The sequence below is a fragment of the Podarcis raffonei genome, chromosome 1, assembly GCF_027172205.1.
Source record: "Podarcis raffonei isolate rPodRaf1 chromosome 1, rPodRaf1.pri, whole genome shotgun sequence".
In the NCBI taxonomy this organism is placed as follows: domain Eukaryota; kingdom Metazoa; phylum Chordata; class Lepidosauria; order Squamata; family Lacertidae; genus Podarcis; species Podarcis raffonei.
This window is the reverse complement of record NC_070602.1, coordinates 15580398-15599175: the sequence shown is the minus strand read 5'-3', so window position 1 is coordinate 15599175 and position 18778 is coordinate 15580398. Positions and strand designations below refer to the sequence as shown.

The 18778-nt window shown below is 45.8% G+C and overlaps 1 protein-coding gene across 2 annotated transcripts in view; it reads left to right on the top strand.

Annotated features, from left to right (window-relative positions):
• Window positions 1-18778, top strand: part of RCOR1 (REST corepressor 1) — a 143071-nt gene that overhangs the window by 103962 nt on the left and 20331 nt on the right. For both annotated transcript variants that reach the window (XM_053369382.1, XM_053369304.1), the window contains exon 7: window positions 8846-8924. In XM_053369382.1, the coding sequence (XP_053225357.1) occupies window positions 8846-8924 (79 nt within the window). The remainder of the gene's footprint in view (window positions 1-8845; window positions 8925-18778) is intronic.

Genomic DNA, 18778 nt, shown 5'->3' with positions numbered 1-18778 from the left:
AACGTAAAGGCTTCACTCACCTGGTGTCTACACCCATGTCACTTAGGCACAAGACAAAGGTTTTCTTTTATTTTTCCAGGCTTTTATGTGAACTTCCTGAATTTCATCCTTTTAAATGGTTGAGTAGGGCTGCGGTTATTGTTCTCAATTGTTTGCGTGTGTGCATGTGTACACTGTTTAGTGTGTGTGAGTGACTGTCTTTCTTGCACTGCATACTTTATATTTTTGTTACTGTGCTTGTAATGCTTGCTGGCCTGGGAATTCTTGAGAGTCAAAGGTATTGTTTTATCCAACAAATGCAAGACGCAAAGGTGGATGCAGAAGCAAATACATGCATTATTCCTCCGCCTTAAGCAGGTGCACTGGGAAATAAAAAGCCACCCAGGTAGCCCCCTTCACACATTATGTTTTATTTCGTTTGTTAGTTTGTACGTTGCCCTTTTGTATAAATATTCCCAGGGCTGCTGCGTTCAATAAAGCAGAACAATAAAAACACATGCAGCGAACATAATTTTATCCACCACTTCAGTTTATTATCGCCAGCGACGATCTTTCCACTGTTAAGAGAGAATAAAAAGGAAGGGGATAGATCTCAGTGGTCCAGCGTCTGCATTGTAGGTCTCAAATTCAATCCCTGTCATCTCCCAAGTAGGGCTGGAAGAGACCCATGACTGAAGCCCTGGGGAGACGCTGTCAATCGTTGTAGAACAGAGGCAAGCAATGTGGTGCCGCCCAGAGATAGTTGGACTGACTCCCAAATCTCATCATCCCTCATGGCTAGTTGCAAGGGATGATGGGAGCTGTAGTCCAGCAGCATCAGAAAGGCACCATGTTGTCTACTGATGTCATGGGCTGGTTGGGCGCAGAGGAATGGTGGGAGGAGCCAGCTGTGGAACTCTCAAGGGAAGAAGGCTCAGAGCCCAGGGGTTGGTGGTGAGATGACAATGAGTGGGTGGCGGGAGAAGGCTGGGAAGAGGAGGTGTCGGAAGCTGAAGAAGTAACAGGGCTTAGCGATCTGGGAAAGTCCATGGTAGAGAGAAGTCTAGCACCAGAGGCAGAAGCTGAAGCAGGGGAGGAGGAAGGCTAAGAGGCAGGGATGAGTCCGACTGGTGAAGAGGTGTCTCCCTCTCCTGCTGCAACAAGCTCCCCACTGGTCTCCCAGAACCAGAAGAGGCATGAAAAGGGGAGAGGAGAGGTTGACTTCATGGAGGTGCAGTCTCCGATTGCTTGGAAAAAGCCCTGGAGAGGAGGGGATTTGAGCAGCTGTGGAGAGGTGGGGACTCAGTCTCAGCAACTGCTTCACAGGGCGAGACCTTCTGGAGATGAGTAGTTGTGCTTATTAGGCCTGACACTCAGATCCTATTTTGCTAATAAAGAGTTACCTCCAGCTTGCTTAGTGTGATTTACTGCTCCTGTCAACACTGACTTAGATGGTGCTGATCTAGATGGACTCAGTCGTGTGACTCTGAAAAAGCAGCTTCATAGAATGACTCGCATTTGGGGAAGGGGCTGTAGCTCTGCAGTCGAGTCATCTACGTTGCATGCTGATGGTCCCAGGCTCAGTCCCTGACTTGCCCAGACCCCTGTCTGAAACCCTGCACAGTTGCTGTCTGCACAGATTTGAAGTTAAGTTTGCCTAGCCAAACGGTAGCAACAGATTCATAAAGCGTGAGAGAGAAACAGGGGAGGAGGTGTGTGTGTGTATGTGTGTTCTCTTCATTTCATTGTATACAACATATTAGAAAGCTTGTACAAGCGATGGTGTATTTGCAAGATAGCACATTAGTTAAGGTTGCCTGAATCGGTGCCCCCTCAACGATTCCTGCGTTGGGTTATTAAAATTATTTTTGCCTCGATTTGTGAAAACCACAGAGTCAGAAAATAATAACAGAAGTGTTCCGCAGTAAACAGGTGCAAACTCTGGGCTCCGTGGAAGGAATTCTAAAAGGGTTTGGGAAAGAAAACAGCAATGTATGTCATATGGGCTTCTGCAATATCTTTTTTTAATTTCATGGGTTGTTGGAAAGGTGTGCCAGTTTCATTGGATCTGAAGCCTATGCATATATTAAAAGTGGAGCCAATAAGTTCTTTGCTGTTGTCTTTGCTGTTGTCCTTCCTACACGGCACAAGGCTCTTCAGTAGCATCCTGTACAGCAATGCTAAGTCACAGGTGAGCATCACTGTGAACTGTGGTCCAGCGTCTGATTGGAATTATTGAAGGATCAAAATCTGATAGGTTAGATCAGTGATCCATCGTGCTCAGGATTGATGTTGTCCTTCGTCAGTGGTTCCCAAAATTGTTGCCCCCGCGGACCACTTGAAAATTGTCGAGGGTCTTGGCAGACCTCTGAATGGCTTTTCATGCCCGTTGCAGCAATTGTAATGTGCTCTACAAGGTGCTGTGTGGTTTTAATTGCAATTTCATTGCTGCTTTTACCGTTTATATTTTACTGTATTACGTAGAGTGCAGATTGTAACACAATAAAATAACAATAAAAGAAGCAATGCAGACACAAATTAAAAATCAATATCACTGTTTTAATGCAATGGAAGTGCCGTCTCCTGTAGTCAGCCACAAATCCACAGGCGCACCGTGGACAACCTGAGCAAAATTTGCAGACCCACTGGTGGTCCATGGGCCACGTTTTTGAGAAACCCCTGCCCTCTGGGCCACCCCTGGGAGGTTCACAAGTGTAGCCAACCCTTCCAGTTCAACCCGGAAATCGAGAGGGAGGCATATTCTGGAGACAAAAACCGCAGTTCTGGTTAACAGCTTGTTGCTAGACATGTCCTCCTTTCCTTTTATGTTCCCTTGCTTGTGTCCCTTTCCCACATGGCGTTGTCCTTTTTTCTTTTCTTTTTTAAAGATAGCAAGCCTGCAGGCCGGGTTTGTTTATTTCAAAATAATTAACTGTGCAGTGTCTAGCAGTTGAGGCACTTTATAAACAGTGCATATTAATCTCTCTCTTTCAAAGTAATTGCTATGATATAGCTTGCATATTAAAGCAGCAGTTAGACCCATGGGAAGCTGCTCTGTGCCGGGTTGGGGCTATTCGTCCAAGAAGCCCAGGGAGATGTCCCTCCAGATGTTCTCAGACTCCAGCTTCCAACATAGTCAGGGGTCAGAGGTGATTGGAATTGCAGTCCAACAACACATGGAGGACTATGGATTCCCTAGGCCTGCTCTAACCCAGTATTGTCTAGCCCAGGCTTCCTCAACTTCGGCCCTCCAGATGTTTTGAGACTACAGTTCCCATCACCCCTGACCACTGGTCCTGCTAGCTAGGGATCATGGGAGTTGTAGGCCAAAAACACCTGGAGGGCCGAGGTTGAGGAAGCCTGGTCTAGCCTGACTCAAGGGTTTCAAGCAGGATCTTTCCCATCACATGCTCCCTGGTCTTTTTAACTGAGGATGCCAGGGATGGATGCCAGGTCCATCCTGCATGCAAAGCATGGACTCCGCCTCTGAGTTGCGGTGCCTTTCTCCTTGTTCTCAAAGATAACACTTACAGATGCTTCTACAGCTCTGGGTACCTACACAAACCAATCTAGGCAGCTATTCCCAGGTCTCCACTCTTATGAAGCAGTTGCAGCAGCAGGGGACCATTCCCCTCCACTAGCTTGTGTACCATCTCTCGACGGGCTGCACGCATGCAGCCGGAGACTGAGCCTGCTTGGAAGCTTCCTCTGCTCCTCTCTTTTCACTCCACTCCTGGTTCTGGGAGACAGTGGTGCAGGAGCGGGGAAGCACTTGGCCCTTCACTTGCTTGACCTGCCTCTTCCTCCTCTTCTTCCAATCCATCCTGAGCTCCACCCTCCAGCTCGGAAGCCTCCTCTGCCTCTTGCCTCCTGGCTGGTGCAGTTCCCCACAAATTGCTGGCCTCCGACTCCAGCCCACCTTCCCCTGGAACACACCTGGCGGCATTCTGCCAGTCCCTGCCATTGCCTCTTACCTTTGCTCATGATCCATGAGCCAGATTGGGGCTTCTTCTTCCCTCCAACTAGCCCTCTGAGCCTTTGCTCCATCCCTTTCTTGCTGAGCTCCAGAAGGGGAAAGAGTTCAATCCCTGACAACTCCAGGTTCGAGCAGAAGGTTTGATTCCTGGCACCACCAGGTAGGGATGGGAAGGAATTGTGGTGGGCCACTACTGGCCAGTCTAAACAGTAAGTACTGAGATAGGTGGAATCTGACTGGGTCCATATGCCATTGTCTTTGCAGTGGCTGCTTCCTCTAGTTCTTGTGGCTGCATTTCTTTGATTATGCACGTGAGACAGCAGGTGTCCTTACTCTTGGTACAAATTAGTCTTACTCAGTGGAGAACCTACATTTTAGGGTCCCTGAAGTTTGAGCCCTTCACAACCAGCAATGAAGTCTGGGTAACCACTGTTACCTTCTTCAATGGGGTTGTTCCACGACAGGTCACCACATTAAAAAAATAAAATAATTACTACTACATCTCAGATTTTGATTAAAATTGCTGTGCTGGATCATCTCGTATTACAGTGGTACCTCAGGTTACAGAGGCTTCAGGTTACAGACGCTTCAGGTTAGAGACTCCGCTAACCCAGAAATAGTACCTCGGGTTAAGAAATTTGCTTCAGGATGAGAACAGAAATCGTGCTCCAGCGGCGCAGTGGCAGCGGGAGGCCCCATTAGCTAAAGTGGTGCTTCAGGTTAAGAACAGTTTCAGGTTAAGAACGGACCTCCAGGATGAATGAAGTACTTAACCCGAGGTACCACTGTATATGAAGCACGTTTTACAAAATACTCTTTTTTTCTGGTTTTTCTAACAACATGCACACATATAGTTTCAGATGAAAATGTCATTTTCTAGAGACAATATGCCTAAAGAATTAAAGCGCTCTTCAGCAAAACAGCCAATTTACCCTGACACACCACCTTTACAGCATCTGTGCTACTGACTCTTAGACTTTGGGGTTGTTTTAATATATACAACAACAACAACAAAATCTACTAAACCCATTTTTTAAAAGCAGTATGGGCTAAAGTCGCTTCTGGGGGCCCCCCGGGATTAGGAGCTTGGAAGCTTAAGCTTAATTAGTTTCATAGTAGATCTGCGCCTGGGTAGTAGATCTCCCCCATAGCTAAACTGAACAAACTTTGATTTGATTTGATGTATTATTTCCTTGTATATTTTATATTGTTTTATATAAACTGCTTAGAGGTTGCTGTTGATTAAGCAGTATGTAAGTGAATATAAACAAACAAACAAAGAATCCACTGAGTCTGTAGGCTCCGTTTGACAGCTTATCACTGATAGTAGTAGTAGTAGTAATAGTAATGGTAATAGTAATGATAATAATTTTATTATTTATACCCCACCCAGTGTGGGGTACAGTGGTACCTTAGGTTACATACGCTTCAGGTTACAGACTCCATTAACCCAGAAATAGTGCTTCAGGTTAAGAACTTTGCTTCAGGATAAGAACAGAAATCAGGCTCCGGCAGCGCGGCAGCAGCAGGAGGCCCCATTAGCTAAAGTGGTGCTTTAGGTTAAGAACTGTTTCAGGTTAAGTACAGACCTCCGGAACGAATTAAGTACTTAACCTGAGGTACCACTGTACTCTCATTGGGTGATAAGGCCCATTGAAATCAATGGATACAAGTTCTACTCTTGAGTATGGTTAATGTTAGCTATCACCCACATGTCCCAGAATATAAAATATTGGCCTGCATGGCTCGTATTGTAGATGGTGGTGACAGATGACTTTGAAATACTTTGCTAATATACAAAATAGTGATCTGTTTATTATTATTATTATTATTATTATTATTATTATTATTATTATTATTATTAACTGGGGAGGGTTTATTTAAAGTCATTAGGCACCTTGATATTTCAGTGTGGGATTGGTTAAAGATCTAAAGGAATCTCTTAGGGCTGTGAGTGCTTGCAAGATCTTACATTTGTTTTCCCACCTGGCCTGGGAGGGCAGGGCCCGGACTGACTCCAGCTACAAAAGCTGAAGCTGCTGGACAGACTCTGATTTGATTTGGCTGTGTACCTTTTATGTTTTGTTTATTGCTTAGGACTACCTTCTGTTATGTTTGTAGCCATGTAATTTTTCACATGTTGCATGTCACCTTGAGCATGGTTTTAACTTTAGAAAGGCGGCATACAAATAAATTGATTGATTGGTTTTCCCCAACGCCCTTATGCTGCCTGTTCCATGACGATCAATATTGTTCCAGTTTGATGTCCGTTGTTTATTCTTTTGTTATTGACAAGAACGCGTTTTCACTCAGCCAGGAATTAAAACAAACACGTACACAGATTGCAGAGCATATGCTGTTTTGTGCCTGGCAGGGAAAAATCTGTCACCTGTGGTTCTATCCTTCCTTCCTTTTTTAAAAAAAAGAAAAAGAAAGATACCGTATGATTTAGCAAACAAGAAAATCTGTGTGCAGCCCCGTTTGGGCCGCAACCCCTGTATTCACTTACCTGGGAGTAAGGCCCATTGAACTCAGTGGGAATTGCTTCTGGAAAAGGCCATTTCCATGCTGGGAAAAATAATCAGGAAAAGAATTGAAAATAAAACTGCCGGTATCATAATGCTGTTGTACAAATCTATGGTGCAACTGGAGTATTGTGTACTGTTCCGGTCTCCTCACCTGGAAAAGCATATTGTAGAGTTGGAAAAGCTTTGGAAAAGGGCTACCAAAATGATCAGGGAACTGGAGCAACTCCCTTACAAAGAAAAGTTGCAGCGTTCAGACTTTTTAGTTTAGAGGAAAAGGCAGGAAACATGATAGAAGTTTGTAAAATAATGCACGGCATGGTTAAAGGTAAAGGACCCCTGGATGGTTAGAGTCCAGTCAAAGGCGATTCTGGGGTCGCGGCGCTCATCTCGCTTTCAGGCCGAGGGAGCCAGCGTTTGTCCACAGACAGTTTTCCGGGTCATGTGGCCAGCATGACTAAGCCGCTTCTGGCGCAACGGAGCACCGTGACGGAAACCAGAGCGCACGGAAACTCCATTTACCTTCCCGGCAGAGCGGTACCTATTTATTTAAAGGTTTTGACCTTTAAAGCCCTTCACGTCCTAGGACCCTTGTACCTACGGGACGGTATGCCCTGCGGTGGACCTTAAGGTCCATAAATAGCAACACCCTAGAGGTCCCGGGCCCTAAGGAGGTCAGATTAGCCTCAACCAGAGCCAGGGCCTTTTCAGCACTGGCTCCGGCCTGGTGAAACGCGCTGACTCATGAGACCAGGGCCCTGCAGGGTCTGATTTCTTTCCGCAGGGCCTGTAAGACAGAGTTGTTCCTGGCCTTTGGCTTGGCCTTTGGCTTGGAATCAACTTGATTCCCTTCCCCTCTTTCCTCTTTCCTTTCTTCTTCTGTGATGGAACTCCTATTTGGGGACTTCCCTGGCTTTTTTCTGGCCCACGTAGGACCAGTCTGGATAGTTGGCCTTGGTGAAGATTAGATGTTTTCATCCCCAAAAAGTTTTTGATTTGAGTTTCTACTGAAATGAGGCTTCATCTTAATGTTGTATTTTATTCTTGTTTTTAAGTTGTATTTTGATCACTTGTTTTTATATCTGGTGTTAGCCGCCCTGAGCCCGGTCTTGGCTGGGGAGGGCGGGGTATTAATAATAATAATAATAATTATTATTATTATTATTATTATTATTATTATTATTATTATCATCTCCTTGCACTGGTGTGCTTTTGAACTGCTAGGATGGCAGGAGCTGGGACAGAGCAACAGGAGCTCACCCCATCACTCGGATTCGAACCGCCAACCTTCTGATCGGCAAGCCCAAGAGGCTCAGCACATGGCATGGAGGAAGTGGATAGAGAAAGGTTTCTCTCGCTGTCTCATAACACTGGAACTCACAGGCATCCGATGGCTAGGCCCTGCCCCCACAGTTGAAGGAAGCAATGCTTCTGATTACCAGTTGCTGGAAACTGCAGGAGGGAGACTGTTGCTCCTGTGTATCATGTCCTGCTCCTTAGTTTCCCACAGGCATCAGCTTGATCCAGCAGGCTGTTTTCATGTTCTCGTGCGTAGGATCCTCTGCCAGTTGGTTTGCTCCATCTGGGCTTGGGCTAACATGGGGTTGTCACCAACACTGCACACACAGAGTTCCATGGGATCCTCCCCTTCTTATCCTCTCCCATGAGCTCTTAGACTTTGCCTGGAGTGTGCGTCAACCTTCTTGGGTTGATTTTGCAGAGGGCTGATGGGGAGAGGTGGGAAAGATTCTGTTGTTCTGCAGAAGTGTGCTGCACTAGTGGAGCAGCAATGATGGATATGACCCATGAATTTAAAAAACAAAAACAAAGGGTTCAGGGCTTTTTTAAAATGTATTTATCGCTCCCCTTCCAAAAAGACATAATATGAAACTGCCATGGCAGCTTACAAAGCAAATAATCCCAAACCATAATATATAATGATTTAAAACAAATAAAAGGAAACAGTTTAAAAGCAGCTACTTGCTTCTAAGGTTTGGAAACTTGGTGTCAGGTATAAGTAATCGCAAGTGCTGTAGACCTTACAGTAAAGTGGCTTTTGTTATAGTTCTTCTACGATGTAATGGATTGTGTCTATTTCAGTAGTTCTTGTGAGATGGCCTCTTAAAATATAAGAATGACCTGTCTCTCTAAATACAGGTCACATTAATACTTATTTAGGTTTTGTGATAGTGTGATTGTTTCCTTAGTTTGAGCATCTCCCCTGGGTGTTCCTTATAAGATTCTTGCATTCTCTTTTTGATTATATTTTGTTGTATTAGAACCTGCACTCTGTCTTTTTTTAAAGTGATCTGTCTGGTGTTTACTGAAAATTAATGTGGCATTTTCTTCCACTTTTGTTTTCTAGCGAGGATGAAATAGAAGAAGCAAATGGAACTAACCCTATCGATATTGAGGTTGAACAAAACAAGGAGAACAAAAAAGAGGTATTTCCCCTAATAATGCTTTGGTACATTTAATGTAGGGAGGGGGGAAATAGCCTGTGGAATTGCTTAAAACAATGCTAGGTAGTTTTATTTGTGCCTTCACATATTGCTGAACTGCAACTCCCAACATCCTTGGCTGTTGGTCATGTTTGCTGTGGCTGATGGTATTTGTAGTTCAGGAATGTCTCGGAGTTTCACTGCTTCCCCCCACCCTGACCGAGAAAAGCTGTTTATTTTATCTGTTCTTAATCTTCCAATATTCAGCTTCACTAGGATGGCCACGACGTCTAGTGAGATGAGAGAGGTGAAGAAAGCCTTCCCCAGTGCTTTTTTCCTTTAAAAAAAACAACATTTAGGAGTACTCTCATTTTGACTCAAGAAAATCACCATTTTATCGTTCAAATTGGGGAAAATAAATACAGTAAATGGACAGAAGTACAAAGAACATGCATTACCTCATATTACACAACTGACAGCCCACAGTAACTTCTACATTGGCATGAGGTTGTGTGCACTAACATCTTCTTACTCATATACTGCCCCTCAACGAGGCCAAACTTTCATCAGAAAAACACCACACATCCACATTCCACACTGCTTCACACATTAAACGCTCGCTTCCGTCGGAAACTCAGGAAAGGAAATGAGGCCGCCATTGGGGGTGGTAACAACGAAACTGACCAATCACCTGTTGTATTAGAACCTGTGTTGTCATGTGCATAATCAAGGACACTTAGCAGCTAGAACTGCAATCTGAAACTTGAGCCCAAACCATGTTAGAACATCTGTGTCCAGTACAACTTTCTTTGAGTATTCAGGGTTCTAGCTTGCGAGTTGGGAGATTCATGGGAAGGAAAGCTTTCCTCAGTGAATCGGGCTGGTCCATCTTGGTTTATGCAGCTAAGTGCAGCCTGCCGGCCACTGGACTCCCTCGTTCTTGCTCCTTACCACCAGGCTGGCACACAGCAAAAACAGGAAGATTCTCACGCCCCTTGTGGACCTCCCTTTTATGGTTGGTGGGCTATAAATGTTTGATAGACCACCTAGGTGCATGGCTTTGCCACATATATAGCTGTCTTGTCAGGGAGTGTTGGTGATGCTAAATTTTAAGAAGCTCTTTGAGCTTCTGAACCCCTTTATCACTGCTTATCGCAGGAATTTGTCACACTTGGAACGTTGTACTTTTGTACCTTATGCTCATACAATCTATTAAGTCACTTTCGTGGTTAATCAGACTCAGGATTATGTAGAATAAGCAATTACGTTAAAGCTGCAAAAGAATAGACAGCAACAATGCAATAGGCAGGCGTCCAGTTCACCCTTTCGCTGGGCTGCATTAAATATAAAATTTTAAAACATCTGAGTGAATAACAATGTTTTGATACCAAAATTCCCTGGAGGAGTTTGGAAGAGGGGAGATTATATATTCCTTCTCTTTAAATTGTAGCACGGCAGCCTAAGACAGCTGTTTTTAAAAAATGCTTCCTTGGCCCAGTAAAACATCACTGCTCTTGGCAACCGGATGGCACAAAACGATCATCTTACTTGCTCGAACTGGAACAGGGCTGGATGCAAAACCAAATCGTGACACATCCCTTAACGTCTTGGGGGCAAACATCATTCTACAAACTCCAAGACTGCCACATCGTACATGGCTGCTATCTTGATTAGTGCCAAAGGCGCCTGTCAACAATACATTCAGCATTGAAGATGATGGGAATTAAATCATCAGCTGGAAGCCCATAGCTAAATTGTACATTAGGAGTGCGTGTGGCAAACTAATCTACTGTTCAGAGGAAGTTCTGCAACTGGGAACCTGGCATCATTGCTTTAATCTGGATGCCATCTTTACTGTGTACTTTCATTCAGCACCTTCTCACCCTGTTTTCAAACTTCATCTGCTTGTCATGAGGACCAGAGACATCTGTAAATTGGGTTTGCATTGGAGCAGGCAGTGGTCGGTGTCCACCACTGACGTTCTTGCTTTTATCTCAACCTCATAATGGCTTTGAGAGGCCAGCGTGGTTACTAAATTATTAAGACTAGTGTCTGTAAAGATGAATATCAGAGGCAATCCTTTGCCCTCCCACGGTTGTACTGGTTGCATTTGAACTGTTTTTCTTGCACCATGAACGAAATTTTCTGACCTTGTCTAATAGTAGGCTCCATGCAGAGTTTTGTCTTGGTGCATGGTCACAACACATGGGTCATTGGATTCCTCCATGATGCAATTGATAATAATTACCCCATGGTGGAAATAACCAACCAGACAAATCCACTGTCAATGAAACAATCCTCAACCTTCTACTACTAGAGGTCTCCCCACTTAAAGAACAGTTCCTTAGTTGTAGTGGGGCAGATTAAACACTTCTTCACTGTTGAGACAGTAACAGCACGGATGACACTTAATCTGCGTTGCATACAACGATGTACCTCCTGCAATCTGGTGCAGCTGCTGATAGATTATCCAATTTCCGCCATATTATTTGTTTGTTTTGATTTATTTTTTAAAAACCCAATCTTCCACCCAATTGGCAGCCCAGAGCAGCACACAGTATAATTAAAACCCATCAACACAAACTGATTCACGACGCCATTAATGCCTTAAAAACTCAACGTTTCAAAACTACGCATGAAGATTAGGTCCCTGGGCAACTAGGTTCCCCAAAGGCTACTTGAATAAATAAGCCCTTAGCTGGCACCTGAAGCCCAGCAATGAAAGGAACTGTTGTACTTCCCCCAAGGAGGGAGTTCTGAAGTCCGAGGGCCACCACTGAGAAGGCCACTCAAGCACCACCACAACACTGTTCTGTTAGGGGTGTGGGGGCTTGCAAGGGACATAACCATGCGAGCCATTATACCTGTGTGAGTGAAAGCTTGCACACATTACTGGGAGCAGCACGCAAGCAGCCAAAGGACAAAGGCGGCAACCACATTTTTGCGCATAACGTGCATTGCTGTGTCATGAAGCAATGTGCCAGTGTGGCATAGTGCAGGGATGAGGAAGCTTCTTTGTGTCGGGTGGGGTGAGGAAGCTCATCTCAGCAGGAGGGGGAGCCACCTGGCTTCTTCCCCAGCTGGACTCATCTCTGCCTCTTGGCCTCCTTTCCAGCCTCCGCTTCTGCCTCCAAGTCTGGACTGCTCTCTGCCACAGACTCTCCCAGCTCACTAAATCCTATTGCCTCTTTAGCTTACAACACCTCCTCCTCCCCAGTCTTCTCCTTCAGACCACTCATCGTCATCCCACCACGAATCCCCAGGCTCTCAGGCTTTTTCCCTTGGGGGTTCCCCAGCCGGTGCCTCCCACCACTCCTCTGCGTCCATGACACATGGTTGGGAAAGACTCTGAGACATTGGGGAGCTGTATCTGATCTATGTCAGCAGTACTAAGCTAGACAAATAAATGACCTAACTTCCTTTGCCAGACTGGGCCTGGGGTTAGACCCAGGCTTCAATCCCCACTTTGTCGTGCAACTCGCTGGGTGACCTTGAACCAATTAATACCTCTCAGTATAACAGACCTCTGCTCAGGTGTGTTGTGAAGAGGAAAGTGGGTTGGGAGAACCGTTTTCACTTCCTGGAGCTCCTTGGAGGAAACATAGACTATAAATATAATGTTATGCATAAATCAGCAGACCGTTGCATGGACTGTCTTTGAAATGTTGAATTCTGGAAGCACGTATGTTTCCTGTGCCCTTGTGTTCCTTTTTGACAGAACCCCTTTCATAATTTTTGCAATCATTTTTTTTTTAATTCTTAAGTGACAGATGGATGAATTTATCCAATAACACCTAATGAAGTGCTGCTGGAGGGAGCTCCCACTTTGGGAGTTTACTGTGACATTGAGTGATAATTAAGCACAAATTTAATGCAGTTTAAATTCTGTTAAAATTGCCTGCCTGCCAAATCCCCAAACCAGGAAGCTTTAGGTGTGTATTGTGTTTCTGAGGTGATGAGCAGCTCTTTGATGTTAGCACCGCAAGTGCCGTCACAGGTCTTTGAACAAGCTCTTTCCACCCTACCCCTTCACAATATTAGCATTCGTAATCCAAATCTTTCAGACCAGCGTCAGGAACAACCTGACCCCAAAGCAGAGGTCCAGAAGACATAAACAAATTGTGGGGTAACCAGCCTCATATAACCAACATGCTTAAGTCTAATGAACGTATGAAGGGGTTAAAACCATAGAGTAAGCTGTCCTGCTAGGCTTAGCTCTCTTTGGAAGAGACTAGGTAATCAAGCCATTGTTCTTCCCCTGTCTATCTGAGAAGCTCAGTGTATGAAGAGGCTAAGCTGGCTAAACTTAGCTGCATGGCTCTAACATGCCTCTCCTGAGTTCCTGTACCAATAATTTAGGAACTTTTACCACTGTAACTAAAAATTGCCCGTGCAATTTTTCTGAATGCTGTATGAATCTGACCTTTGGAGAGTTTGTAAGTAAACCATTTTAAACTTACCAAAGGTGCCGTCTTTTTTCTATACTGGGGAAGGGGCAAATTTTAGATATCTTAAGGGCATATTTTAAAGGTCTGACAGCCTATATTTTCCGCACTTTACTTTTCTGCATGTTTTGTTATCTTAAATCTTTGCTGGCGTTCTCTCACCAAAGACAACTTGTCCCAAACCTGGATCTTGGCATCAAGGGAATTCTCCTTCCTAAAAATACCTATTTTTTCCTTGAACCAACATTTGAAAGCACTCTAATTTCACTTTCCAATCTGACCTTGTAGGACTTTTTCTCTCCTGAAACCCTGGTCAGTGCAGGCAATGCTGGGGTCAATGAACCAATGGTGTGACTTATGTAAAAGCAGATGGGTGTGGTTTGCAAGACCAATAAAAATATCCCACTCTCGCTTTTATTATTTTATTTTTTAATTGGCATTGTTTTCTGACACTACCAAGGGCACAACTGTGTCTGTGTCGGATGGATGTTTTAGGATCGGTGTATAATTAGCTAAAAGTTTTGAAATCCCTTTGACGGGTTTTGCTTATGACAAATGTTGGCTTTGGCTGTGCCTCACCCTCACCCCCCCACAGCCTTTTATTGCCACTGGCTCCCCGCTGCAAAGCCAAGAACGGTGGACGTAGCCGTGCATGCTGAAAGTCAAAGTTAATTTGTGTCTGCTGTGCTTTCCAAAAGGAAACAGATGGCTGCAATGTTTGAGTTCAGGTCCCCTTTGCAGCCAAGCAGTGTGCGTTGGATTACACACCCTTGTTTATCACGCTGTAGTAGAGCTAATCTCTGCCGTCGTTCCCTCCCTTGTACTCACCTCGCCCCTCCAGAATTGCCAAGGCACATCCAGTCACTCTGGGGCACAAGGACATGCTGCCTCTGAATACATAAGCTTGTGTGCGCGCGAGTGTGTGCATTGCGTACGTGTGTGCATTCTTCAGGTCTGAGAAGGGAAACCAGGTGTTTGGCAGCAGACACTGTTCTTGGTGCCTCGTTCACTGCCCAGCAGCTGCAGTGCATTGTGGGGTGGGGTACAATGAGAGAACTACTAGTCGCAACGGCTGTGCGCTCTCTCTATTGCCATAGTCGTTGGCACCTGTCTTGAGAGACAACGGAGTCCGCCTCCGGGGGTGAAGTCAAACCGCTGTGTTAGCAGCACTGAAGTGGCCTTCCTGGGCTGCATGCCCGGGCAGTGTATATAGAGGTCCTGCGCTGCCCAGATAACAAGGCCCCCTCCTCAGCCTCGCTGATGTGGTCCAAAGGAAAGCAGAGAAATACTGTTTGGCACTAGCTGGGCTGCAGGAGTAGCAGGAAGGAGGCTTACAAGGCGCCATCCAACTGTCTTAGGGACTCCACTCCAGATTTGTGTAGGGCTTACTCCAGGGGTCAGAAAGGTTTACTGGCCATGGGCTGCATCACTCCCACAGAGATTGTCCGTGGGCCGGACTGACGCAGCACGACGCCTGAAATCGCTTCTGCACGTGCCCAGATGTTGAAAATTGCGCCTGCGCCGAAGCGAATTTCAGCATCTGCACATGCACAGATGCAATTTCTGGTATCTGTGCGTGTGCAGACGTGATTTCCGGCGCGCTCGGTGAGTCCCTGCACCACGCTGTACCATTTTAGCGCAGCGCATGGGGGATTCGCCAAGTGGGTGGCTCAGTTCAGGGGCAGCTTGTGGGTCGGTAAAATGGTCTTCGTGGGCCACATCTGGCCCATGGGCCACACATTGCCGACCCCTGGTTTACTCCTTAGCCTTTTCTTCTCCTGAAGATATCCCGCAAGGCAGTGGAGGTTTAGAACCAGAGTTTTCCTCTTCTGTATTTGTTTGCAGCAGGAGGGACTCTCTCGACTCTTCTCCCACCTGCTGCCTATTCTCTGGCATCTCTCTCTTCCACAGACCCCCCTCTTACTCCCCTCCACCTTCAAATTGCCCCCTCCACTACTGTTTTGACCTGTTTGGCAGAGACCTGGTGAAGAACCATAGAAATGTAGAGTTGGAAGATGGACCCCCCCCCCAAGGTTCATCTGTCCCACCCGTCCCACCCCAGTGCAGGGAAGTAGTGCCCCTGGGTGCATTTGAGCATTTATACTCCTATCCTCATTATCAGCGCTGCAGAGGACCACTGCTAAATTGGATAAGATATGGGGGCTTAGTTGTCCCATTTCTTCTCCTGGGATTAAATCCTAGAACATGCCTTTAAAATGGAGGCACTATTAAGGTCTGCTGCAGTGTGGGTGAACCCTTTCAGTCTGAGGAACAGATCTCTTATAGCTAACTTTCCAGGGACGGCATGCCAGGGTGGGTGGCATCAGAGGCAAAGGTGGGCAGATCATTAGATACCTCTGTTACTTGAAAAATAAATGCACCAGCCTTGTAAAAGTGAGGTGTTTTTTTTTGCCCCCCATCACATCATTTAGGCAAGCAGGAGGCACCATCATAGTTCAAGGACACATTCCAGCCAGGCCAAAGTAGTTGAGAATGGCACAAAGCAAACTCTGTGTGCAATGTGTCTTCGGAAGGATTCCAAGGGCCAGATGGAAACCTCTAGAGGGCCACAATCTGCCCACAGCCTCAGGATTCCCTATCTCTGGCCTTCTAGATTATTGAGCTGCAGGGACTCTTAATGAGGGATAATTGCATTGGTTCTACCTGGGTTAACCGCCAAGCTGACCACCTTGAATAGAGCAAAGATGGAAGTTGTCAGTCAGAACTGGCAGCACAGAGTTAATCAGCCTGCATATCTGTAGTCCCTCGGCTGATGCAATCCAAAATTATCCTGCGAGATTAATCTGTGAGAGGACGTACATCTCTCCCCATTCTCCCTTCACTTGTCATATTTTTCTGGAAATGACATGGTCAGGTTTCTCTTCTCCCTCCTCCCCTCCCTCCCTATTTAATTAAAAACTGGATGAACTCGGAGTACGCTGCTTTATCATTTGGTTAAATGGTATTAAAAATTAATATGAAAGTGGAAGAAATTATATAAGGGTCCTCCGCACAATGTACGTGTCACAATTGGTTTTCTTAAAGCTTGTTAACAAAGTGAAATCTCTGCCCCTTTCCCCTCGTTGCTTGTGTATTCCTTTAATCCTTTGATCAGCAAATCCCATTGTTCCTTTTTAAAAAAAATAAATAAATAAAGTCCCTGCTTCATCCTTCAGATGTTCTGTGGAGCAGTGAAAAAAATTTAAATATAATTTATTTCTTCTGCTACTGTAAACAGAAGCTCAGGCTGAATAGCGCTCTTATCCAGCCCTTGGGAGTCTCTTCAAGCCAAACCTTTTTACACTCTCCTCAAGTGCTTTTGCCTGACTAGAACCTGCCCTGGAAAACAATGATAATGCATTTTGTTTGCCTGCATGGAGAAGGGAAATAGGGACGCAGGTGGCGCTGTGGGTTAAACCACAGAGCCTAGGACTTGCTGATCAGAAGGTCGGCGGTTCGAATCCCCGCGAGCCGGTGAGCTCCCGTTGTTCAGTCCCAGCTCCTGCCCACCTAGCAGTTCGAAAGCACAAAAGTGCAAGTAGATAAATAGATACCGCTCCGGCGGGAAGGTAAACGGCGTTTCCGTGCGCTGCTCTGGTTCGCCAGAAGCGGCTTAGTCATGCTGGCCAGATGACCAGGAAGCTGTACGCCGGCTCCCTCGGCCAATAAAGCGAGATGAGCGCTGCAACCCCAGAGTCAGTCACAACTGGACCTAACAGTCAGGGGTCCCTTTACCTTTATGGAGAATGGAAAAATGTAACGGTTGGGTGTGGAAACCTCGTGACGTTTGCGTGGCTTGGTTGTGGCCTACAGTACCAAAATTAGAACCATCGCCCCGCCCACTTTTGCCTCTGGCCCCGCCCATCTGTGGCATGCGGCCCCTGGGAGGTCACCTAAGGTGGAATGTGGCCCTTGGTGGGAAAAGGTTCCACACACCCCACACACATTAAGGGATTGTTAGCTGCGCCACGTGTTCCAAAAAGCTTACCCTAAAATGTGTCGATGGTGGTGTCTCTGCTGGATGGTGCCACTGCCCACAGATGTTGACTTGTGCTTGCCGGCCATTATTTGTTGTGGCCTATCTCTGTTCCCTTGAGCCCCCTGGCACACAGAGAGCGCTTGGGAAGACGGATGGGGTCACAGTGTCCCAATTGCGCTGGAATGTGTGGAAGCAAAGGAGCAGAAATGGCCTTCTCCCCAAACATAGTGCAAATCATCATCATGTTATTTGTAGGCCGCCTTTCCATAGCTAAAACCATGCTCAAGGCATCTAACAACAGTTATTTACATAATTGCAAACACAGCAACAACAACTTTATTATTTATATGCCACGCATCTGACTCACTTTTCCCAGCCACTTTGGGTGGCTCCCAACAGAATATTTACGCGGCCTTGTTTTCTGTCTCTAGTTCAGAAGTGAACAATCTGTGCCCATGGTTATCTGTGTGAAGAAGTATTTTTCAACTTTGAATGTAAATTGTAGGGTGTGCTCCTCCATCACAGTGTTTTGGGGGGGGGGAGGGAGGGGCCTATTATTTTACTTTTATTAATTTGTTGAAGCAGCTGTATGCTGCCCTCCTGGTGCAAAGGCACCGCTCGGGGTTGCTTGCATTTAAAACGGACAATTTCATTAAACAAAAAAACCTCATCAATATGAAACAATCAGCCAAGGAGACAAGATCAGCAGTAGAAACCAAGCATAAGAACATTAGCTCCCCGCATATGAACAAAAGCCTGCCGGAACAAAGGAATCATTAATAGCTGATGAACAACTGCGAGGGAGGGGGGCTGAGATCCAGAGGCACACAAACTGCAGAGCCCCCCCCTCAAATTGCTTCTCTGTCAGCATCTCTGAATTACCCCACACTAACGCCCCCTTCCTTTCCTTGTTAGTGATCACGAAACTTGGGTCATGGTGCCCAGACTGGCATAACCATCATTTAAAGCCAGCCAAAGTTTGCTTTCAAAGCAGAGATTGAAAATCAAGATTAAAAACTGGTTTCAATCTCTGGCTTGCAAGCCAAGGGTGACTAGAGGGAACAATTGCTGCACATTGTGGTAAAAACATAGTTATGACTACGCAGAAAAAGAGGAGGGGAGAGGAAGGGGAACTGAGGCAGAGAAGTAAACGAAGCTATGGGATGCTCTTGGTTTGAGCCACGAGGTAACAAAAACAAGTAAAATATAATGTGCTGCTATTCTGGTGCATGTGACTGTTGACCTCTGTGATAGCTATTTCACTCAGCTCTGGCTAATGCAGATCACAGCTGTCAGCCTATAGAGCCTCCTTCCTATCTGAGGAGGCACCAGCCATAATCCTTAGAACAAGGTGTGTTGCCTGCTCAGGGAAGGTTTATTCCAGGGGTCGGCAAGGTTTACCTCACCTGGGCCGGTTCACTCCAGCGGACATC